The sequence below is a fragment of the Panthera onca genome, chromosome D1 (genome assembly GCF_046562875.1).
Source record: "Panthera onca isolate mPanOnc1 chromosome D1, mPanOnc1 haplotype 2, whole genome shotgun sequence".
In the NCBI taxonomy this organism is placed as follows: Eukaryota; Metazoa; Chordata; class Mammalia; order Carnivora; family Felidae; genus Panthera; species Panthera onca.
The window spans coordinates 66,693,097-66,718,579 of record NC_138348.1 but is presented as its reverse complement, the minus strand read 5'-3'; the positions used below and the strand labels follow the sequence as shown (position 1 = coordinate 66,718,579).

Here is a 25,483-nt window from a genome sequence, read left to right as displayed (position 1 = left end):
CTGAGGATTAATTTTTTTAGACTGTTTTAATATGGCTAATTGTATTTTCTTAAAAAAAAATGCTTTTGTTTTTTCCATTTCTTTCCCATAGGTTTAGGCTTCAGTATTGCAGGAGGTGTGGGGAACCAACACATTCCCGGAGACAACAGCATTTATGTAACCAAAATTATAGATGGGGGAGCTGCACAGAAAGATGGAAGGTTGCAAGTGGGAGATAGACTGCTAATGGTAAGTGTGACTCATGCAAAACTATGTGTGTATTTATAAAGCTCTTGTTTCCCAATGTGTGACTGTGTTAGTTCAGGCTGTCATAACAAAATACCATAGACAAGGTGACTTCCACAATGAAAAATTTATTTTACTCAGAGTTCTGGAAGCTGGGAAGTTCAAGGTCAAGGTTCTGACCCATTCAGGTCCTGGTGAGATCTCTCTTCCTGCTTGCAGACAACCATCTTCTTGTTGCATCCTCAGATGGCCTTTCTCTGTCCTTATGCTGAGAGAGAGATCTCTCTTTCTCTTCTTACGAGGCCCCCAGTCCTATCGGATTAGGACTACACCCTTACCTCATTTAATTAATAACCTTAATTACTGTCTAAAGACTCTATCTCCAAGTATAGTCATATTGGGGGTTAGAACTTCAACATATGAATTCGGGAGAATGGCCACATTTAATTCACAAAAGTGATTGCTGGCAGAAATAGGACAGAAGGGAGAGCAGATTTTGTGGTGGGAAATTTCAATTGTATCTGCTTTATTGACATTTTAAAAACAAATCTGAATTGTCACTAGTTTTTGTAGATACAGCAAGACACAGAGATTATGTTTTGTTTTGTTTTTTTTTCCAATGTAACCCATTAGCCAGAGAGTATCATATTCAAACAGCTGGAGAGGTGGGCTTTACATAACAAAGAGGACTCCACTATCTGGTTTATTGATAGGTACATTTCAGTGTCTCCCTGTGGTCCCTTATTCAACAGTGTAGACAGTATAAACAGTCCCCGATTTCCCACAGTTCATTATATGATTTCTGTGTCTCATATGAGGACTTTAAGAGACAAAACAGATGAACATAAGGGAAGGGAAACAAAAATAATATAAAAATAGGGAGGGGGACAAAACAAAAGAAACTCATAAATATGGAAAACAAACTGAGGGTTGCTGGAGGGGTTGTGGGAGGGGGGATGGACTAAATGGGTAAGGGGCATTAAGGAATCTACTCCTGAAATCATTGCTTCACTGTATACTAACTAATTTGGATGTAAATTTAAAAAAATAAAAAATAAAGTTAAAATATATGACTTCTGTCACATGTGTAAATGGATCCCTTCCTCCTCTCCCCTCAGACAGAATTTTTACAGCTATTTTATTTGCCAGCTGTCTACATGCTTCAGGAGCCTTGAGCAATGACTGACACTAACACATGGCTGCCCTTTCTAAGTCATGGAGTTATATGATAAATTAAAGCAAAATTAAGGCAGCATATAAGCAGTAAAAATTTGGGATTGCACTTAATAAAACTTCTTTATCTCCATTTACTGTTTTATACAAAATCTACAAGATAATCATCAAATACAGAAAATTAATAGAAGAGAGCTCTCAAGTAAGATAAGTATACTCATTTCTAGTCATATGTCTGCCCTTGTAAAACATAGCCTCTAATCTCTGCAAGGAGCCATTATCTCCAACACACATTTGGAAAAGATCAACCTATATTCTTGACAGAACTGCGGTTTCTGTGATGTGCAAGTTTTGGAGGTTGAACCTCACAGTGCATTATGCCCACTTCCCTGGGCTTTAGACAGCTTGTCTTTAGCCCCATTTGTCTAGTTTCATAGTTGTCAGTGACCTTGGTGTTGAATTTTCTGAATAAGACCTTTATAATAATCTTGATAACTAGTATTTATTTGGCATGTTCCATGTCCTTAAAAGTCATTTTTTATAATATATGTTTATCACAGCAACCTATTCTATATAAACAAAAAGGAACTGAGGTATGGAGATGTTTATTAACTTGTCCATGGTCATATAGTTAACAATGGACAGAACTGGATTTCAAATCCAGGCACTCTGGCTTGTCACCACCAAGCATGGGCTGTGATTTGTTTTCTAGAATTTGTCAGTCAATTCTTTCCTTCCTTTTTTTATCTTTCATTCAGTCATTCATTAATTCCTTTATTTAACAAGTAATATGTTGAATACTTTACCACGTCCCAGGCAATAACCACTACATAGGAAGGAACATAGGAAGGAGAAAATGTATGGGCAAAGTGGATGGGCGAAAAATGTGGCATTAATGACTTCAAAGTTGCAACTAAGAGTTTTGGCTTCTTTACCACCTGGTCGCTATCATTTTCTTTTTTTTAAACCTTTTTGTTGCTGTTGTTGTATGGTTGACATATAAAAAGCTTTACATACTTACTGTATACAGGTCCATGAATTTGGGTGTTAATTATATACCCAAGAAACCATCATCATTATCAAGGCCATAAATATATTCACCATTTCTCAAAGCTTTTTTTCACTCCTACTATTATTCTTTTGTGCTTGTATGTGGTGAGAACAATTAATGTAAGATCTACCCTCTTGGTAAATTTTAAGTATGGAATACATTATTGTTTAGCAGTAGCCACTATGCTGTACAGTAGAACTACTATTTTTATTCTTGAGACAGTCTGCATTTTTTGGTTTGCTGGTTGTTAGTTGTTTTTTTGTTTTGTTTTGTTTTGTTTTATTCTTGTTTTTGTTTTTGCCTTTAATGTAAAAGTTATTTTTTATGATGTTATATCTTCTGAACCAGAAAAGTATTTTCAAGGTATAAGACCTAACAACTTCTCTCAAGAATATGAACTTTATTGTTTATTGACTCATGAATAAAATAAGCCACGATATCCATCTTTTATACAGCACTAACTTTGAGAAATGGAGAGAACAGTTTCATTCTAAATTAATGACTCATTAATGACACATTTGACCTTAGACTCATTATTCTGTAAGTGTTTGGTTGTAGACAACTCTTTTGGTATTTCTTCAGCTGCTGCTATGATAATATCATGCTAGATGCTATGTGCTGATTTCCTGAAGTTCTGTTTAAATGTCTAGCTTTACTTTAAAATTCTTAAAAAACAAAAAAACCCTCAAAGTCTAAATAATTCTGATAAAGGATTTTCCAGGCACCATGCTATTTTTCCATTACCATTTTCTTGATATTCATCGTACATGTAATGATTTCAAAAAAAGCTGAGACATAATCTTTAACTATTTTGAGTTTTAAAGCATATTTTTTTACAAAAATGAACTTTCAACAATAATAGGCCTCTCCTCTCTTATGTAAGGAAAACATAATTAGTACTTCCAAGGCAACTGCAAAACGGAATCTAGAAATGAAAGAAAATGATTCATTTTATAATATTCTGAAAGAAAAATAATGCTGAGGAAAAGAATAAAAAAAATCCCAGAAGTGCTCCCAAAGGACCAATTATCTGGCTTCAACCCAAAAATATTTATTAATGCTCTCCTTCTGTCAATCCTTTCCACCACCTTTTCTCTTTATTATCTACATTCGTATCATCATTACCTTTGTCCTTTTCCACTCTCCTCCCCCAAAGGAGGTGCAAATAATTTGGATTCTGTGATTTACCAGCTGTACCACACTCTGTATATTTTTCTCTAAATAGATATTCTTTGTAAAGCAATTTGCACCACTCCCTCCTCTCACTTCTTAGGAAAACTTTCCCTGTATGTTATTCATTCATAGTTCTGTAAGCAAACTGGTCTAAAGTGAAATTCCATGAATTTCCTCATACCATCAATGGTGGGTACTTTTTTTCCCCTTAAGTACTTCATATATGTCAGAATTGAAAAGTGTTTGTCTTAGATGTTATCTTATTCCAACTCATTTGGTACATCAGAAGCTACAAAATGGAGATGCGAAGTAGTCCCTCACCTCTGCTAGAACAGATGAAGAGTTGAGAACTTAATGCTTTTTGGAAGCTATCCATTAAATACCAGCCATCATTAGATTTTCTTTTCTTAAAATTGTATCAAAATACATTTCTCTGTGCATTTCTTGTTTTATTCATAGCTCTGTCCCTTGGAAACAGAAAGGTAAAGACGAATTCCTCTTCTGCATTTGTTTGAAAAGTTAGATCTTGCCACTTCTCCCCCACTCAGTCTTTTAAGATGCTTTACACAGTTTCTCTCACTCTTGCACTAAATTTTACGTTTCTCTGACTCTTGCACTAAATTTTACCACATATCCATTTATCTTCAATAAATAGATTACCCTTTTACAAAACTTTTAATTCCTCAGAATGTTATCGCCCCACTTTGAAAGCCACAGACAATATTGTAGCATCTGACCTTTGTTTTTAATTATTTTCTTAATGTTCATTTATTTTTGTGAGAGAGACAGAGTGTAAGCGGGGGAGGGGCAGAAAGGGAGGGAGACACAGAACCAGAAGGAGGCTTCAGGCTCTGAGCTATCAGCCCAGCGCTTGACATGGGGTTTGAACCCAGGAATCGCAAGATCATGACCTGAGCCAAAGTTGGTCTCCTGAGCCACCCAGGCGCCCCTGTCACATCTGACCTTTACATTTATTCTACTATAAAGAAAAAATTACCCTGGTTATCACCTTTGCAATAAGACTTTTAGTGTTTCAAGTAAGATGACTTTTTATTTTTTGAGTGCAAGTGAGGAAGAGACAGAGAGAAGAGGGGGAGAAAGAGAAGTGGGGCTCACCCAAAGTGGGGCTCAAGCTCACCTGAAGGGGGGCCCAAACTCACAAACTGTGAGATCATGACCTGAGCAAAGCCACATGCTTAACGGACTGAGCCACCCAAGCACCCAAGTACCCAAGTAAAATGACTTTTTTTAATGTCAGGCCTCTGATGTTTCATGGGACACCCAGAATAGTATATGTTCCCTTTATCAAAATAATATATTTTTTAAATTCCCTTGCTGCTTGGCCCTTATTATCATTCACTAGATTTTGTTTTTTATTTTGTCAAATGACAATGACATCTGATTTTTACGGATTGTACCTGTAGTTTAGTGTTGTAATTGTAGACTAAATAGATTAGCTGTTGGCCTTGATTTCTTGGAACGGATGGTCAGAGATTAACAGTATTGATAATTTTTAAATTCATTCACATATTTATGCACACTGGTTTTTATTAAGCTCTATCAATATGATGCATAGGGCCACATTTATTACAGAAATGTGATCATCTTCATTGTTTTTCTACACGATACCAGAAACTTCGAATCCAGGGTCATCTGACTCTTCTTTACAGGTATAACGTGAGCTGTTAATTGTCAAAACCCTCATCACACAGTGATTGAAACTTTATGTATAGTCTTAGTCACTTGTTTCCATAACCTTTGCTTGACATACAAAGAAAAAAAGTTGTCAGAGAACTTTTACTTTATTTGCAGAAAATAAGTCTATGTTTTCTTTCCTTAAAGGGAAGCTGTAGACAAGGAGAAGGTAACAGAGGCACTGAAGTCAAGTGGAAAGACAGTGGACTCAGAGACAGGATAACTGAATTCAAGTCCCAGGCAGCTAGAATTAACTGACCCAATTGACCTTGGACAAGTCATGTACATCTTTGCTCTTCTGTTTTGGCCTCTATACCATGGCAACAGTGCCTTGGATCAGTGTTTCCTAATGTCTTTTAAATATTGATCTCATTACCGTGTCCCACAAAAAGGATCAGTGGTCACATAAGTTTGGGGAATTCTACAACCTTTATCTCACCTCTTTTACATATTCTCAATGAACTTAAGTACATTGAAAGGTTGGTGAAGTCCTATAGTCAAGGAACTAACTTAACTTGAACACTATTCCAACCTATTTTAGTAAGGAACCCTTTTCTTAAAATGAAGTTCATGGAACACTTAGAACTAGTAGTGTTCAATAGAATATCCTCTGGATGTGCTGTGTGTGAGCAGATCTTATTCTTATTTCAAAATTAATATCCTATTTGAGGACATTGAGTGAATTTAGAGAATGTGAGTGGAAACAATACAATTTTCTGAATGATTTACATTATTCTTTTTGATGATTCACAAAATCGCCTAGTTTCACCCAAATATTAATAAGAAAATCATCTCGAAGACAATGCAAATATGTAGAATTTTTATTTATTTATTTATTTTTTTAGAGAGAGAGATCACTAATGGGGGAAATGGGCAAAGGGAGACAGAGAGAGAGAGAGAGAGAGAGAGAGAGAGAATCCCAAGCAGGGTCCATGCTCAGTTCAGAGTCTGAGGTAGGGCTTAATCCCGTGATCCTAGGATCATTACCTGAGCAGAACTCAAGATTGGGGCGCTCACCCTTTCCTGCCACTGGCACATGAAAGAGCCTTTCACCTGCAGCACCCACACAGCCCTCCCTCTAACACCTAAGAGATGGATAGGGCAGTCATTTCTGTTATTCTTATTTTCTTTTTTTTTTTTTTTTTTTTTTTTTTTTTTTTTTAAATATTTTTTTTAATGTTTATTTATTTTTGAGAGACACAGAAGCAGAGTGTGAACAGGGGAGGGGCAGAGAGAGGGAGACCCAGAATCTGACAGGCTCCAGGCTCCAAGCTGTCAGCCCAGAGCCTGACTCGGGGCTCGAACTCACAAGCCCTGAGATCATGACCTGAGCCAAAGTCTGATGCTCAAGCGACTGAGCCACCCGGGCGCCCCTGTTATTCTTATTTTCCAGAAGAGAAAGTTAGAGCTCAGAAATGACAAAGGGATTCCCAATATGACATAACTAATAAATTTGGAAATCAGATTCAGACCTAGATTTCAATGTCCCAAAGCCACATTCCTTCCACAAGTTTAGTCAGCCCTTCTGGTTTTTAATCTTGCTTTCATATTTGAATCTCATGCTAAGATCACTATGGAGGCCCAGGCCTCAGTCAACCCTGCATAATCAAATCAGAATCTCCGAGGTAGGTGCTGTACTTCATTTTTTTTTTTTTTTAAGTTTTCCCAGTGATTCCAGGGTGTAGCCAGGTTAAGAACCACAGTCCTTCCTTGATCTTCTTCACATTCTAGCCTGCTCTGCTGCTGTTCCAGTGCTTCTCCCGAGGGTGACTTTGGTGGTAACCCTCATTCTGTCAAGCTGGTAGGTACAGCATCATTTAGAATTTTCCAACAATGGACTAAAGGGCATTTAGAAATAGTTCACACTTCAAATTTTGTCCTCTGCAGTTAGGGTACTTTCTGAAACACCAGGAGAAACAATCTGGAGAATTATTTCTTGGACTGTGTTCTAACTTTTCTCAAATGTAATAAAGTAACAATTCACTGCAAATGTAGTGACCTATTTTACTTAAGTATTAAAGCCATTATATTATTTTTTTTAATTTTGCTTATATTTGTTTAATAACTGTTTATAGAATTTGCTCTCTAGGTAACATATATTGGTACCTACTACAGAGCAATAGTTTTAAAATTATTTTAATAGCACATTCCATCAGTAAAACACAAAAAGTTGCCTCTAATATATGTATATTTCTCTACTTTAAATTGCACACATATATCACACTGCTAATACATGATGCACATTTTTAAAATGTACATAAAAATAGAAAGATGAAAATCAGTGTGATAAATATTAATAGAAGTTCAGATACTTCTTCATGTATCCAGTGGGTTGCCTTGGGGTTCATATCATACTGTTCATTTTGGTGACTACTGCTGTAGAGGAAGCTAGAGTCAGTCAAAACATCATTGTTGCTTGTTCTGTCTATATATGGAATAAAAAGTTAAGAAATGCATCAACAATTATGGAGGAGGAAGAAATTAACACTGCTGGAGCTTGTGTCCCTTATAATGTGATGTGACCCAGTGTTCACATTCTGTACCGGCTTTCATCCTTATGTCTCATACCTGCCACAGAGTGAGTGTCCCATAAATATGTGCTGTTTGTTGAATGACCTTCTTTTCTTACCCATTCCTCTCTGACTCAACACAAATGTAAAATAGAAACTTGGGGTGCCTGGGGTCAGTTAAGTGTCTGACTCTTGTTCTCAGCTCGGGTCTTGACCTCAGGGTTGTCGGTGTAGGTCCTGACTTGGGCTCCATGCTAGGCATAGAGCCTCCTTCAAAAATAAATAAATAAAACTTAATATGAATGCTTCATTCTTCCTATAAAATAGGCAATTGTGATAGCTCTTCCTTTCGAATACCACATTGTTATTTTTAACTTAGCTAATTGTTTCAACATTTATTAAGTGCCCATTATTTATAGTGCATCAGTTGGGGAGTACAAAGACAAAAACACTCTAATTAGAGAGATGGGGGATAAGCAAAATCTGTGAAGGAAAGTGGGAGATACAAGCTTCCATTATGGAGTGAATAAGTTAGGGGAATAAAAGGTATACCATAGAGAATATAGTCAATGATACTGTAATTGTGTTGCAGTAAGTGTGTTGCATGGTGACAGATGGTAGCTACACTTGTGGTGAGCAAAGCATAGTGTAGAAACCTGTTGAATCACTATGTTGTACACCTGAAACTGCTGTCACATTGTGTAACAAATAATAATAAGAAGAAGAACAAGCTAATCATTGCCCTTGAGAAGATTAGTCTTAAGCAGGGAAGAGGCATTGCAAAAGTAAGTGTTGTAGAAGGTAGGGGGTGATGATTTTCACACAAGGAGCCCTGAACACAAAGAAACTATTTTCAGCAGCAGGTTTAGCAAAAGCACTGTGTATGATTGTGATGTTTGATGATTGTATACTGCTTTATTTTACACAGTGTATTTTCCCAATCATAGTATCCCTTCTTTCTCCAAATGCAAGTAAATCAACAAATGAATTAGTATTATCCCCATTTTGCATATAAGAAAATGAAGGCTTAATAAATGTGTTAACTGACCAAAATTCATGAATCTAGGGATTAAAACTAGATGTTATGCTACATTTAAAATTCACTCTCATTATGCCAAATTACCTTCATTTCTAGAAACCTCTAGGTTTAAAATATGGCTATTCTTAAATTAAGTCATTTCAATTCACTGGGCATGAGAAACCAACTTCCTTCTTTTCTATTCCAATTTGTTTTAACACTCATGAGATCTTGTTATGTGTGCTTCATAATGAATCCACTGCACTTTGTTTCTGTTCTTATTTGAAGCTTTTTTTGTTGTTCACTGAAAATATAGAGTTAATTTGGGGCGCCTGGGTGGCTCAGTAGGTTAAGAGTTCGACTTCAGCTCAGGGCATGATCTCGCGGTTAATGAGTTTGAGCCCCACATCAGGCTCTGTGCTGGCAGCTTGGAGCCTGGAGCCTTCTCTCTCTCTGCCCCTCCCCTACTCACACTCTGTCTATTTCTCAAAAATAAAATAAAAACATGAATAAATAAATAAGTATAGAGTTAATTTGATTCTAACCAAAACTAATGCATGATCTTACTGAAAAGATGAAAAAATAAAATATTTTCCAAAGATAGCTATTATTGTTTCCTATTTATTCATAGTACTATTTTTAAAATAAATTTTATTATAGCAGTGAATTGCAATGTACTACAGAGATTTTAGTCTTTATGCATATTTATTTTCATATTGTTGACATTAGCACATTAGATTAGTCTCCTTTTTAAATTTAGTTTTTATCTTTTTAATTTTATTAAGTTGTTTTTATTTTAATTCCAGTATAGTTAACATACAGCATTGGTTTCAGATGTACAATATAGTGATTCAACAATTCAATCCATTACTCATTGCTTCTTGCAATGTCTCTCTTATCTAATGACCAGCAATTTTGTTCCCTTTTTCAAAAGTGAACTTGGGAGTTTGTGATTTTTTTTTACAGTGTTTCTAGAGTTCCCACATTTCCTTGTACTTTGTTTATGATAATGTGTGGATCCACCTCTTACTTCCTCCTAGGAACAACATGCTGGTATTCCTGAATAAATATGGAAAAGTCAGCATCTTACTGTCTGTACATTGCCCATTCCTCTTTGTGACCCCTCTCCTGCCCCACACCTCCTCCCTTTGTACCATCACATACCTATGTTTGATTCCTGCAACACTGGCCATGCTCTCTTGCAAGTTTTTTGTCACCTCTTTCTTTAGCTAGTTTGCCCTCCTTTTTCTCTGCATCGTGCTCATATTGAGTCCTCCCTTTTCTTTTAGAGGAAGTGAGTCCTCTCACCTCCAGCCTCTCTGCTTGGTCTCAGTCCTTGTCCTGTTGCATACATACAGCCAGGCTGTACACATGTCCCTTTCTGTCTAGTGTACCCACAGAAACACTGCATTCAAATGCACATATTTTTTTTTCTGAAATCAGGCCAGTTGTTCAGTGTTCACCATTATAAGCAGATACTTGATGCAAAAGAAAAAAGACAATAAAAAACAATGACAGGAGCAACTAGCCAATCAGTATAATGTCCCTTCTCTGAGTACAATCAGCTCCAGCTGTAGGCCCTTTATCTTGAGAGTTCATAGGATAATGCACACACATAATTAACCCAAATAAACCCACTTTCATGAAAAACATTTTGAAGACTTCAGCACAAAAGAGCACTTTTTGGTCCAGATCCTGTACTATTCTGAATTTTTAAAAAGACCACACAGAGGCCTCATCAACAGTCCCCTAATTAAACTCATCAGCTCACAGATGTTTACAGGAAAATGCTCAGCAAAAATTTCAACCAAGAGTTCCTGTTTCCTGAGAAGGGAGATGTATGATGACAATAGTAATAGTAATAGAAATAATAGCTAACATTAATAAGCATTTTAATGTTCCTACCATTTTACATAGGTCAATACATTTAAATAAATAACCCTTTGAGGCAACAGTTATGATCATACCTATTTTATAGATGTCAAAAACTAAGGCTAAGAAGGTTAAGTAACTTGTCCAAAGTCACACAGCCAGTAAAAGCCAGGACCAGGTCTCAGATCCTGGTCTGCATGACTCAGATGCATATGCTCTTAACCACTGTGTTCTGTTGCCAGGATCATACCACCTGTTCCATGACTAAAATCTGTGTAAATGTTCCAACTCTTTATAGTCACCAAATAGTGAGTCTAAAATCCCACTATTGTAAACCACTATTATCCCCACTTCTCACCTCCACTCTTTGCTCAACTTCTGCCTTCTGGCGTAAAGACTTCTCTGGTGGTCTAAGAGTCTACATGCAAAGTCATTCTCAGTAAACATGCTTGAAGTTTGAACTGTGTCTTACTAGAATATGAGATTCTAGGTAGCTGGGGACCTTATCTATCTGAGAGAGTAATAGCGATGAGTTGTTAAAAGCCTGGCCTCTGGATCCAAACTGCTTGGCTTTTAATCTGCTTCTACCACTATCTACCATGATCTAATTGGTCATTAGATCAATGGCTTTGGCCCAAGTTTCTTAACCTCTTGGATACATGCTTTTTTAATCTGTAAAATGAAAAGAAATTATAATAGCCACCACACAGGTTGTTGTGAGGTTTGATTGTATTCATACGTGTAAATAATTTGGAATAGTGCCTCATGTTTAATACAGAGTATATAAGTGCTATGATTAGGATTTTCATTCTTAATATTCATTACTACATCTCTAATGTGTAGAACCATGACTGACATATTATAGGTATGCATTTGACCAATGGATGAAAAAGGGCTAGACAAGTAGAAATACAAAAGGATTTAAGAGAATGTCATTTGTCTAGAAGAGAACTATAGGAACCAGTGAAAAAGCTTATAGCTTAATGGAGAATTCATGGTCAGTATTTATACACATCAATCAAGTTCAGTTCCCTCCAGTCCTGGGGTCCCTGATGGGCTACACCATCCAGAATTTATTGGCATATAGAATTTACAACAACATGGATAGAACTAGAGGCTAAGTGATATAACCAGTCAGAGAAAGACAAATGTCATATGATTTTACTCATATGTGGAATTTAAGATACAAAACAGATGAAACAAGGGAAGGGAAGTGAAAATAATATAAAAACAGAGAGGGAGATAAACCAGAAAAGACTCTTAAATATAGAGAACAAACTGAAAGTTGCTGGAGGGGTGTTGGTTGGAGGGATTGGCTAAATGGGGAAGGGGCATTAAGGACAACCCTTGTTGGGATGAGCACTGAGTGTTATATGTAAATGATGAATCACTAAATTCTATTCCCGAAATCGTTATTACACTACATGTTAACTAACTTGGATTTAAATTTTTTTTAAAAAAAAAGAATTAATTGGCACATTGAATTTATATGACAACATAAGGCAAAAATAAACAAATGCAATATTGTAAGGCATTCTATGACTAACATGCTAATTAAATAGTACAGAGAATATGTAAGGGATCCAATCTAATGTTCTTTGGCATTTTTATTTTAATCTGCATCATTTCAGCAGAAATTAACTAATCTCTTGGTTAAAAAATAGTAGCCAAATAAGATATTTAAATACTAGGTATTTAAAATATTTCATAAATATTTTTACACCATTTAAGAGAAGTGCTGCAGAGATCCACTGTAATGAATGTTATGTTAATATAATATTATATAATGTAATGAAACTATATGAATATTACAGTTTGGTCCAACAATTCCACTTGCATGATTTATCCTGAATAAATCATCAATGTTGTGCACAAAAATAGAAAAAAAAGTTTTACTGCAACATTATAGTAGAAAAAGATTAGAAGCAAACTGAACATGTTTTAGTAAGATTGGTTAAAGCATTATGTTACCACTATACAACACAATGCTGTATAGAAAACAAAGTCATGTTGTGGAAGTACATCTATAATATGGACCAATGGTCAGTCTATATTTAAAAAGCAGGTTCCAAAACAATATGTACAATATGGTCACAATTGTTTAAAGAAACATACCCCAAATAAGGAGACTTTGGTTAATTGTTACTTTTTTTTTAGTTCAATAAGATGTATTACTTTTGTAATTGGAAAAACTATAGCATAAGAAGAGAGACATTTGACTCCTCTTTTCTTTTCTCTATATATAGTATTCTTATTTCCATTATGATACATTCCTTTCTCATAGAAAAAGACAGAAGCAACTTTGTTTTTTTTTTTTTTTTGACATCAACAAATGTACCTTATCTGCTTTGGCTAATGCTGCTAATCCATCTTTTCTATCAAAGTTTAATGTAGATACTGTCTTATAATGATTGCAATTTAATCTTTAAATAAGGTCATAACTCTACGTATCTTTTTGCCTAACTATTTCTTTTCACCTGCATAGGTTTGACTCTACTATTGAATATTATTTTCCTTTCAGGTGAACAACTACAGTTTAGAAGAAGTGACTCACGAAGAGGCGGTAGCAATATTGAAGAACACATCTGATGTCGTTTATCTAAAAGTTGGCAAACCCACCACCATTTATATGACCGATCCTTATGGTCCACCTGACATTACTCACTGTAAGCACCACACTCACTGTCACCTTTGCCAAGTTTATAAAATTAAAATTCTGCAAAACTTGGCAAATTCCTCTGCTTGCATCTTCACTCTTGTTTAGCTTGTGGAAATAGTTCTAAGGGATGCTGTGTTTTACTCCCTGGGTTGCCTTACAAGGCCTTAACTAGTGTTTTGAAGGTAGGACTCCCTAGTGGGTTAGGAAGCCCACCATTTAAGAAAGGCTTATGGTATATGTGGTGGACAGTGTGATAACAATAGTAACAACACATTTTTAAAGGTTATTTCTCAAGGCCCTAAAGCATGATAGCTCTCAGGCCATAGTATTCCCCCTTCCTAGTTGAAATCTATAAAGTAGCAACGCAGGAAAGAGAGACTGGCAAAATAGACACGAGATAGCACTGTGCTCCTTCCTGGGGAGAGGATCTTGCACTTGAATGGTGGAATTATGACCCTCTGTCAACATCATCATGGCTCTTACCTTTACCTGAATATATTACATTGGCAGGGAAGCCAGGGAAAACTCTTAGTCACTCTGGCAGTAGAGATGGATTGTGGGTGGGGTTTTCTAGGGCAACAACTCACTATGAGATGCTGCGTTGAATCCTAATAAAGTCCACTGCTACATAAGCCCCAAGTTTTCTTCACCTCTTAATATGTCAGTTAGAACCTTGTCTAAGGTTCTGTCTTTGGAGACTAGATTTAGAAGCAATTTATTTTTTTGATGTGAGTTTAAGAAACAGTTTTATCAACATCAGTAAGCTTGCTCATTCTGGAGTGTTGAGAAACCAGTCGTGAGATTTGGAAACACGGAATATCTTCAGGACCTGGCATTAATTAGTACTATGGTCTTAGCAACTCATTTAACCTCTCTTAGATTTATATGTTTCTCTTGAGAGAAATTTAAAGGCTGAATAATTTTGTTACCTGCCCATTATGTTAGCTGTTGCTTTTCTTAATGATGATTTGAAAATGACTTACCCCCCAAATATGTCTTTTTCTCAAGCATGCAGTAAACTGAGATCAGCCTTACCTTAGGATATGAAAGAATTTTAACTTTCAAAGGTTTTCAAACTGGATGAATTTAGAAAACTCAGCTTTGAGACTTTGAGCTGCTTCATGAAGGGAATGTAAGGTCAATGTGAAAGAGGTGAAAGCGATAAAACAAAACTTTGCTATTCAATTTAAAAAAATAAATATATTGAGTAACTTTAATAGTGTAAGACACCTTACAATGTAATATGTGGGATACAAAGGAGATGCAATCATGGCCTTCATTGGAAGGATGGCTAATTCAAACATATGAAGAGTAGAAATATTTGGCAATATAAGAGGGATGTACATGCCATATGAATGGTAAAAATAAATGACTTTGGGTCCTCAAAGGAAGAGGATATCATCTGTCTTTGGAAGGATCATAAAATGCTTTATGCAAAGGGTGGCATTTAAATTGTATCTTAAAGAATGGATTAAATTTCAAAATCAGAGATGTGTTAGGAGACAGAAATTGTGGATTACTGATAAAAGTACATATGTTGTAAAAACTAGCCTTTGTTTGAGAACTGTAGGATATAAGTGGGATATTAAAATGGATCAATCTTGTAAGACTGACAAATCAAGCATTTATATTTAATACAATAGTGGCAATGGAGAGTACTTAAACATTATCAGAGCTGTGTTTCTAAATGTATAAAAGGGATTTCTAGAGAGGAATGGGAGGCAAAAGACCCACCCAGAAGGGGTTTTCAGTCATTCAGAAGGGAAATGAATTACTGTGGAGGAATAGAAAATAAAGGCCGGAGTTCTTAGCTTTTCTGGGATGGGAGCACAGCATATCTGAGAATTAAGGTCTTATGCAAGAACTTCCTCCGAGGAGCCTTCTAGATTTGATGATTGGGTATTAATTATGTGAAAAGAATGCTCTGCAATTAGAAAGCTAACATTTTTATTTCAATAGAAAATTAATCATCCTTATGAAAATGTGTGTTCTGGCTCTCTCCTGCAATTCTTCTCTTCATCTAAAATTATATGAACTGGGTTTATAGAAATGAATGTTATTACATCTTTCCAGTCTTAAAGGTCACCATGGGCTTGTGCATATTAAATGCAAACAAACAGTAACTCCTCCCTCTTGGGAGACAAGAAAATCCTCTGCATGTAGCAAAATTTTCCTATTTTTAGCAGAACTGTAGCATGACACATTGAATCACCCACATAACAGGTTTTTTCTCTTTTATTTTTTTCACCCCTTAGCTTATTCTCCACCAATGGAAAACCATCTACTTTCTGGCAACAATGGAACTTTAGAATATAAAACTTCCCTGCCGCCCATCTCTCCAGGAAGGTACTCACCGATTCCAAAGCACATGCTTGTTGAAGATGATTACACCAGGTCAGATATGCTTATTGGTTAATTGGGTTTGTGATCATTACCAGAAAGAAAACTGCATTTGCCTAATATGTTAGCCATAGCTTTGGGGGCTAAGTAAATTTTCTGAGCACTATTCAGCCTTATTATAGATTTGTCTCCAGTGGAAATCTGCAAATTCTTGTAAACATTTGACATTGTCCTCCAATAGGAATCAGAAATCACTAGTTCTTTGTGAGAATTAGTTATATACACTTATTCATCACTTTGCAATTTATTAACACTCTCACACATGATGTCATTTCAGCTTGACAGCCATTTTGTAAGATAAGTATTGTTACTTGAGAAAAGGTGTTGTTGCAGTTCAAAATAAAAAGGAAACTTGGTCTTTTAACTCTAACTTCCATGTTTTTGATGCCACTGGATACTCACATTTCAGTGGAATTGGAAAGAGGGTCAACCTTTCCTTTAGTGCAATAGCCACACATAGAAAGAAAAGGAGCAAAGTCACCCGCAAGTCCCTAAAGCATAAGAGCTCTCAGAGCTATCAGCAATGCTGTTAGGCATCGCTAATGCCATGGGATAAAACTAAGTTTAGGCAGCATGCCTCTGAAAAAGTTGGGTGTGACAGTTCACAGAGTAGACCAACTTGGTTGATTTAATTGTCTTTAAGGATTCAATAAATATTAGATAATTAATAGGTCACCAAATGAATAAGTGGGTAAATAGTAATAAATGTACATTTTTTTATCTTTAAATGTTTTTATTCCAAAGTAATATATGCTCATTGCATTTGGTAAAGTAATGCAAAAATGTTCAAGAAAAAAACTCTCTCCCAAATTCCTGCCACAGCAACCATCTTGAGGTTCCCAATGTAACATCCTGGCCTGAACCTTTCATACCTTCTGCACATTCATAAAAACCTATACAAATTCACAGTCAGATATAGATGGGGCTTGACATTGTTTTTATAAAGTAAATTCATATTTTGGAAATTGCTCTGCAACTTGCTTTTCTCACTGAATAATACTTTTACCCAAAATGAGATTACATATAAATATGTACACACTTTTTTTCTGAAAGTATTTGTGTATAAAAATGACAGAGACGGACCCTTTTGCCCTTTTGGTTTAATATCCTGCCTGTCTAATGAAGCCATTTATCAGCCTTTAAAAAAATAGAGACTTCCTGCTGCTTAACTTTCCTCACCGGTACCCGTGCATGCTTGGATCTTTTCATTCCTTTGCTATTTCTTTTTAAATGATTAAGCATTTTCCATTTATTTTGCAATTTCAGGTTTGCTGAAGTAGCTTGTTACATCTTTAGCCAAGGAATGGAATGTTTAGATGATGCAAATGTGCATCTGTGGTATAAATCAAATATAAACTTCTTCCTATGCTGAAACATCTAATCTTTGTGCTCTTAATTAAAATGAGGGCTGCAGCAAAGATAATCCTCATGGCTCTCTAAAGAATTGTGTAAATATAGGCACCTTTATTCACCAGAGCAATGATCTATTTGCTTTCATTCTATCACTAATATTTGATATGATTTTAATTTGAAAATGTCGTTTTATCTTGCGAGGCTCCATACGGAATTAAAATTGATTAAATCCCCTTCATAATCCAGGCCCTTTGCTAGCTGTTTTACATACGCTACTCATTTAATTCTCCCCAAAACACAGAGAGAAGGTCTTTCACCCTCATTTTATAGATGTAGAAGTTGTAGTTTAAAGATGTTAAAGAACTTCCTTATATAGTCACACAGCTTTTAGGTAGAAAAACTGAGTGCCCTGCCAGCTACAAAATCCTGACCAGGAAGAAATATTTTAATTTCCTCTTTATTTTGAAAATGAAAACCAATTTGAATAAAACTGTTCATCATAGACACATGTAGCTCTAAAGGAACCCAAGAGTTTCGGTAAGTTCTAAAGGCAACTAGATCAGAGTTGAGACCCATATCTACCACTGTTGAACTATGTGACTGCCAGAAAATTATTCAACCACTGAAAGCCTGTATCTTCATCTGTATAATGGGAATAGTAATCAAATTTTTCTCAACAGACTGTGGTAATGATTTAATCACTTAATGCATGCAAAGAACTTATAACAAGGCCTGACACATCATGAATATTAAATGAATATTGTCTATTTACAGTAACTCTACTTGTTACAATTCTTACCCTACCTAACATGCTGCATGGAATGTTTTTACTGATGGCATCATAGGAATAGAGTCCACCTCTTCCTCTATTGTTATGCCTCAGTATTGTAGTTCTTGTCCCATCTCTTCCTTTATTCCTTGGCAGGACAATCTCACTAATAACTCTGCATAGAATCATCCAAATGACTGGTGCCTGGCAAACTTGTGAAGTAAATTATATCAGTTTACACACACACATGCACATATAACCCTCCTCCACTCTCCCCATTGCTTTGACCTCTCACAAGGGCCTGTGCTAGAGACACTACCATGGATCTCAGAGGTATTTGCTCAAAGGCAAATTCATTGCCTTGTTCATAAATATTTATTGGATACTTCCTACCAGACAGGAGGTACTATACTAGGAATGCAAAATTGAGTAAAAAACAGCATCTCCAAGAAATCTCAAATTGTTACAAAAATAGAGGTAAACCAGTGGATCCCTCAATGCCTATTCCCTGATTATGCAGACCCTCTTTGTGAAAGTGCCCATAAAGCCTAATTTATTATTTTTTATTTAAATTCTGAGATTATGTGCCTTGGTATCAAAATGTCATATTTTTTGTGGTAGTAAATGGCAGATATTACTTTACCATTTCCTTACTTAGAAAACGAAATGTGCACAACCTTGTATCAGTTCTCATTTTTTAAAAGAAAAAGGTCTGTAAAATGTCAAAGTGTGGGAACTACTAACTATAACAAACAAAACTAGAGCATTAGGAAGTGCTTTGGTGCTGCCCTAGCAGAGTTTACTAACACCACAGGCTTTACTTGGTAAAGATTTGTAAATGAATTTGAGTTTTATATGAATGCCCAAGGAAAAGCCTATGGAATCAAAGAAAGTTTTCAAGAGGAGATAAGTTTGAGTTTGAGTTTGAGTTTGAGTTTGAAAAAACTGTGTAGGCCTTGATTGGAAAACCAAGGGATCAGGGAGGGTATCCATGGCAGGGGGTAGTATATGCAGATTCATAGAAGAATGTGAAATAGAATAAAATAAAGCAAGTGTTAGAGCTTGAAAAAGAAGACTCAGAAAAGAGTATCGTTCCTACCTTTAAGTTGTCTTTCTATGCCTACCCTTTCTGTTGTATGCAACCTCCTTGTAAAATTTAAAATACATAAGGTAGTAAAAACAAAAAGATCCCTACCATGCACTGTTAACACAAAATCCTTTAATATGTATTATTGCCCTTATTTACATTATATTCTTTTTCTTCATTTTTATAAATAACAAAAATGCTCAAGGAGTTTAAGTCATTGCCTCATTTCATACAGCAAGCAAATAGCAGAATCAGAATTTGAATTCAGGTCTGTCTGTGTTCCAATGCCTCAGCCTCACACCCCACATCCCATCCTATGCATTCAGTTTCCATGGAGAAATGTTAAAGAAGATTGGGCTTGTGTCAGGAGACTGGTTTCTGGTCCCGTTCCTACCAACTAAACACCTAGATGACTTTGAACATTTAATCTCTGTGAGTCTTGATTTTCTCGTCTATAAATTTAGGGGGAAAAGATACGTTCCTAATGGACTTGTGATAATATGTGTGAAAGTTGTCGTTTTTAAAGGACTAGATAAATTTATTATGATCCTAAGGTGTTATGGTAGCTTCTATTTGAGGCCTACATTGAATTTTCCTAAAATAGAAATCAATTCCTAGAATTGATCTCTAATGATAGGACTTAAGCTAACAGGGAAACATTTCTTTGAAGTTTTTGATTACAAATGTGTGATTATTGTCATCATCAATAATAGTCATCAAATTGTCAGCTTTTTATTCCATATGCTTGTGATATCTTACTCTATCGTAAGAAACATTTCTGTTTTCCTGAATCATATTTACATTTGAAGGGGGGCAGAGTTGGATATAGTTAAGAACTTTTTAAAGGATTTTTGAATAGAAAAATGCATACTATCTTAGCTAGATTTTTCAAAATTATTTCTTACTATTTATGGAAACACGAGTAAACTGGGAAATTTTGTTTTTCTGTTGATTTAGAGAAAGCACAAACAAAAAGGCCCTGGATAAAATTTTCTTAGTAGAAAGTCTGTTGAGTCTTCTATAAATCAGTATTAATTGTGATGTAGATGTCTGGTCATAGATTTTTGGTAAACCTAATTTGGAAAGCTATCACTGTGATGCTGAGATGTATTTTTGGCTCAGAGAATTATAGGCTTTCAGACTTGGAAGGGCCATCAATGAATCTAAAGTCTAATCTTCCTCCTTCTGATGGGTAAGGAACACAAGCCCAGAATGATTGGTTAGCTGTCCCTATGTCCATAACTGTGAGCATTAGAATCAGATATAGAACCTGTGTCTTCAAATGCCGAAACTAGTGCTTACTCTTTTTCCCTAAGCTGGTGTTCACTTTTGTTGTTGTTGTTGTTTCTGAATGGGGTAAGAAGGTAACAATTATGAAAACTACAAACAATCAATGATCACCTGTGAGCAATGTCCACTTTGTTCATTACTTGCAACCAAGGATTCTGCCTCTACTGGGCCAAGTGTCAACCTGGTTACCCAGAAGAGGTGCAAAGCACAGACCTTTACCATCTGGCTGGATATTATTAGGATACACAAGCAAATCATTGATAATAAAATAAAACCAAAAAACTTTGAAATGCAGTGTATAACTGCTCTTTCAAGAAGTGGTGACTTAATTTACCAAGTTATGAATGTGATAAATTTCATTACAAAAGCCAGGGTTCTAAATTATAGCTATGAGCAATATATTTCCCAGTGATAGAAACCAACTTCACCTGGCCTTGATCTTAGTATACCCAGGTGTCTTTCTGATTGGCTCTACATAATGTTGCCTCACATAATTTGATTGCTCAAAAAAACATAAACTAAATGAAATCTCAAGAAAGATTTCTTGTCTCCAGAAACTTTCAAGAATGAATCCAGTTTTGATATTCACCAGTTTGACTTTTTTATTGGCTAAATACCTATGAGCCCATCAGGCTAGAGTCTGCCTCTACTCTTTCTCCCCAAATTATAGAACAATAGCTTATGGGATATGGTACCTAAAATGTATTCCAGTTGTCCTTTTCATGCATTCATTCATTTGTTTGTTCATTCATTCATTCATTGAATAATCAGCTTCTACCATGTGTTAAACATGGTTATCAGCAACAAAGTTTCAGTGATGAGCAAACAAGACAAGTCTCTTGTCCCCATGGAATGTACATTCTAGGGCATCAAATGAGAGACAAATAGATAAATGAGTTAAGTTCAGTTATTGGTAAGTACTTTAAAGAAAAACTAGAATAATGTGATAGACAAGGTTTGGGGAAGGGAACAGTATCAAGTGGGGGTAACCAGGGGATGCCTCTCTGAGGAGATAGGATGAGCTGAGACCTGAATAAAAGGAGAAAGTGGTGATCTAAAGATTAAACAAAGTACATTCCAGGAAAAGGGAATGTCAAGGCCAGTCACTGAGGCAGAAATAAGTTTAGCATGTTTCAGGAATGTAAGGAAGTCCAGGTTGGCTGGAAAGAAATGAGCTAATGGGAACATGGCCAAAAATTAGTTTGGAGAAGGAGTCAGGAGCCAAATGACATAGGACTCTGTAGGTAATGATAAAGAAGCATAGGTCTGATATTGAGTGCATTCAGAATCCATTAAAGAATACTAACCAGGAGAATGAAATTATCTGATTTATATTAGAAGAAAACCTCCCTGCTGGGTAGAGAAGTAGAGGTGCCATTGAAGAAATGAGGGGAGAGGTTATGGCAGCTGGGATTAAGGAAAGAGGAAGCAGTGAAGAGGAACCCCACCTGAGCTCTGTTTCAGAGCTAGATTCAATAGCCAGTGTTCTGCATGAGGAGCAGGTCTGCTTTAGCCAGGCTAATTTGCTACTGACCATTTCTACAGTGTTTATCACCTATAGAGTAATTGTTCAGGAGCAGCCTAAGTGTTTGCCACTGTCATTGATGCTTTTTTTTCGCTTGATGTTTACCTTTGTAGATCAGAAATGGATAGAGACTAAACTACTGTTTCTCAAATCCACATGCCCTTAGGCTTTGAAATAGGAACTTGTTCTCCTCAGGATCTGGGGTAGAACATGAATGAAGCTTTTTCTCAAGCATGAAATACATAAAATCTTGTATTTTCTCCTAAAAGCTTGGGAAATATCCTTGTTTGCTTTAATGTAGAAGTATTTTGATTACAAATGAAATGATTTTGTCCAAAGTCTTAAAGTGAAATTGACCCACCAGAAAACTATTTTTTCTGGGGATACTCAGTCCCTGACAAGTACAACAAACCCTAAGGTACATATGAGTAGCCTGGTTTGAGAAGCACAGGCCTAACTTTTATAGACTTGTCAGTTATTAATTCTGTGTCATAGAAACAGTCCTTTAATAATGGCTCAAGGTTTGGGGCTCAGTCAGTTGAGCATCTAACTTCAGCTGAGGTCATGATCTCACGGTCATGGGTTCAAGCTCCGCACCGGGCTCTGTGCTGACAGCTCAGAGCCTGAGCCTGCTTCAGATTCTTTGTCTCCCTCTCTCTCTGCCCCTTCCCTGTCCACTCTCTGTCTCTCAAAAATAAATAAATGTTAAAAAAAAATAATGGCTCAAGGTTTGTGGTCTCCATTAAGGACAGCCTCTTAAATGATCAGACAAAAGTTTGCCTCAGAGCAAATCTGGGCATGTTCTAGCCTCTCTTCTTTTCAACTTAAAATTAATGTCTTGAAACCATTTCTGGATGAACTGGAAAGTTTTTCTTCTGACAGAAATCTCTTCTTACTCATCTTTAACCACGTATAATACAAAGAACTGGCTATGCCCTGTGCAGACAACTGATCCTGCTCTAGAATTAACAGCTGTATAGCAGAGAGATTAGCTGCACTAGCTCTGGAGCCATGCTGTGCAGGGTCCCACCTTGACCACTTCCTAGCTCTGTGACCTTGGGCAAATTATGCAATCACCCTTTGCCTCAGTTTTCTCATTTATGAAAGGAGCAGAATAATACCTCTCAATTAAAAAAAAAAGCTTTCAATTGCCTCGTTGGGTATTATCAGTAGTAAAAAACAAGGATTTTCAGATGAACACCACAAATAAAATCATTTTTGGTAAACATCCTCCATGAACTGAAAATGTGGCCAACGATGGTATGTAGCTGTTCAAAAGTTATCTGTGTATACTTTTTTCTCAATTTATGATGCAGAACATTTTATTACAGAAAGTCATGTAGTCTGAATGCTTTATTATGGATCTTCATTTTTCTGGCTGCCCCACCAGCCTTGAAAATCTAATATAGGATTCAGTGGAACCCAATATGATAAAGAAAAAACAAACAACAGCAAACAGAAACCAACCTATCAATCTGACCTCTGTGGCTAAATACAATTATCCTCTGGATAATTTATTGACTTGGCCTTTTTTTATTCATGGTAGCTCTCAACAACCAACATCATGTAGCTTTTTCCCTTAAAAGAAATTCTGTGGAACATGGACAGCATCAAACTCCTCACAGGCTTTATAAAGTACATTATAAAACTTAACCAAATCAAAGATTCATCAGCAGTGTCTCTGAGTAATCTCTTTTGTTCTGTGCCTTGTGCCTGTGCATGACTCCTCTAATGTAGAGCCTGCTATTATAATGTCTCTTTGAAGCCAAATATAGTGATAGGAAGGAGAGAGTGGGGCGAAACTAGTGAGACAGATGGAGGATAAGATAAACCATCAAGTGGAGCCTCAAGGGGAGTTTTCTCTTTATTGATGGTGGCTCCACATAACCATTTTAGGTTTACTTACATAAACCATGAGGCATGATTGATAGTGCTGTCCTGTTAGAAATACAATGAGTGGGTATGCTAATGAGGAAGATGACAAATCTTAATTAAAGGAGGTTCCAAATATGTATTGGAAAACCTGTTAAGCTGCCATTTGCTGTCAGGGAAATGACTTTAATATTAGGAAAAATGAAATAGTAATGAGGATTTTAAACTTGTCTTTTTTAGAATTTTATCATTTCCTGTGTACCTAATAAATCAGCCAGGCATAAATACACAGTTCTAGGCCTTATAATTTTATGGAAGATGGCTATTGCACATCTATAGCTATTGTTGTTATAAATGTAAAATGCAAGTAGATCGTTATTTAATCAATGCCGCATTACATTTTAATAACCTTGGCCTTCAGATCTAGTTGAGACCAAAAAACGATTAATGGTGGACAATGGAGAATTTTGGAGAGACCACTGTACAGGCAATCACCTATTAGTTGACTTCTGTCCTTTCATGTTGTAGGAAACTACTATCACAAACACAATGGCTACTTATTTCTGGCCTTTATCTTTATGATATTGAAAAAAGGTGTATATTATGACTCCAGACAAGTAGACATGGCCTCTTCCTCTAAGAGTATTTCTACATTCATGTGTCAGTAATAGTAATAGTAGACAGAAGACAGATGATCCCTAATTGTCCACATCTGGGTGTATACTTTGCAAATTATCCACGCCAGTATTGTAATCCCTGAGTGGTTTCCTGCCATCTCATATATCATATGCTGCTGTCAGTGAGGTTACCAGTTAATATTAATGATTGCCTTAGCAAAATACAAGAAACTTATGGGATGCAATTCTTGAATTCCATAGATTTATATTCTTATATATCATAGACTAAAACAATTTCCTGAATTTGGGGGATGCATCATTCACTTTTTGCTACTAGGTAATCTAAATTAATCTTAATAGTAAAGCAAGTTAAATCTGAGTATAAAGGGAAAAAAACATTTTAAAAATACTGCTTTCATACATTTCCCCCAGATAGCCTTCTCAGTCTTTATATCTATTCCTTGCCCCTTTTACTACCTCATACTACTCTTTCTTTTCCCAATAAATTCTTATTAGTTTCCCTAATCATAAAAGTTATATATATATACATATATATATATGTATATATATATATATATGTATATATATATATATATGTAAGACAAATGTAAAATAAAATAAATAGAAAGAAAAACTAATAAAAAATACTATATTAACACAGAAGGATAATTCATATTTAATATATTTTCTTTAAGCTTTTGTTTTCTATAACTGCATGTTTGTTTATAAAATTTGGATAAGACTGTGTACAGTGGGTTTTTTTTGTTTTCATTTAATATCATATCTTGAGCATTTTCTCAAGTTTTTAAATAGTCTTTAAAAACATATTTTTAGCAGCTATGTAGTATAGAGAAACCATAAATGTTTCCTATTGTTGGACCTTTAGATTGCTTCTGGGATTTTTCTTATTACAGATAATGCTTATATAATCTTTCTGACCACATCTCTTAATTACATAGTTCTTTAAAATAAATGCCCAGGGGCTCCTGGGTGGCTAGGTTGGTTTAGCCTCTGACTCGAGGCTCTTTCAGTTCAGGCCATGATCTCATGATTTGTGAGATCAAGCCCTGTGTTGAGCTCTGTGCTAACAGCATGGAGCTTGCTAGAGATTCTTTCTCTCCCTCTCTCTTTACTCCTGTCCCCACCCCTCTCAAAATAAATGAATAAACTCTAAAATAGAAAAAAAAAAGATAG

At 35.8% G+C, this 25,483-nt stretch overlaps 1 protein-coding gene across 18 annotated transcripts in view; it reads left to right on the top strand.

Moving 5' to 3' along the window:
* Positions 1-25,483, top strand: part of DLG2 (discs large MAGUK scaffold protein 2) — a 2,113,447-nt gene that overhangs the window by 1,617,853 nt on the left and 470,111 nt on the right. For all 18 annotated transcript variants that reach the window (XM_078433028.2, XM_078433029.2, XM_078433030.2 and 15 more), the window contains 3 exons: positions 92-228; positions 13,239-13,383; positions 15,632-15,770. In XM_078433028.2, the coding sequence (XP_078289154.1) occupies positions 92-228; positions 13,239-13,383; positions 15,632-15,770 (421 nt within the window). The remainder of the gene's footprint in view (positions 1-91; positions 229-13,238; positions 13,384-15,631; positions 15,771-25,483) is intronic.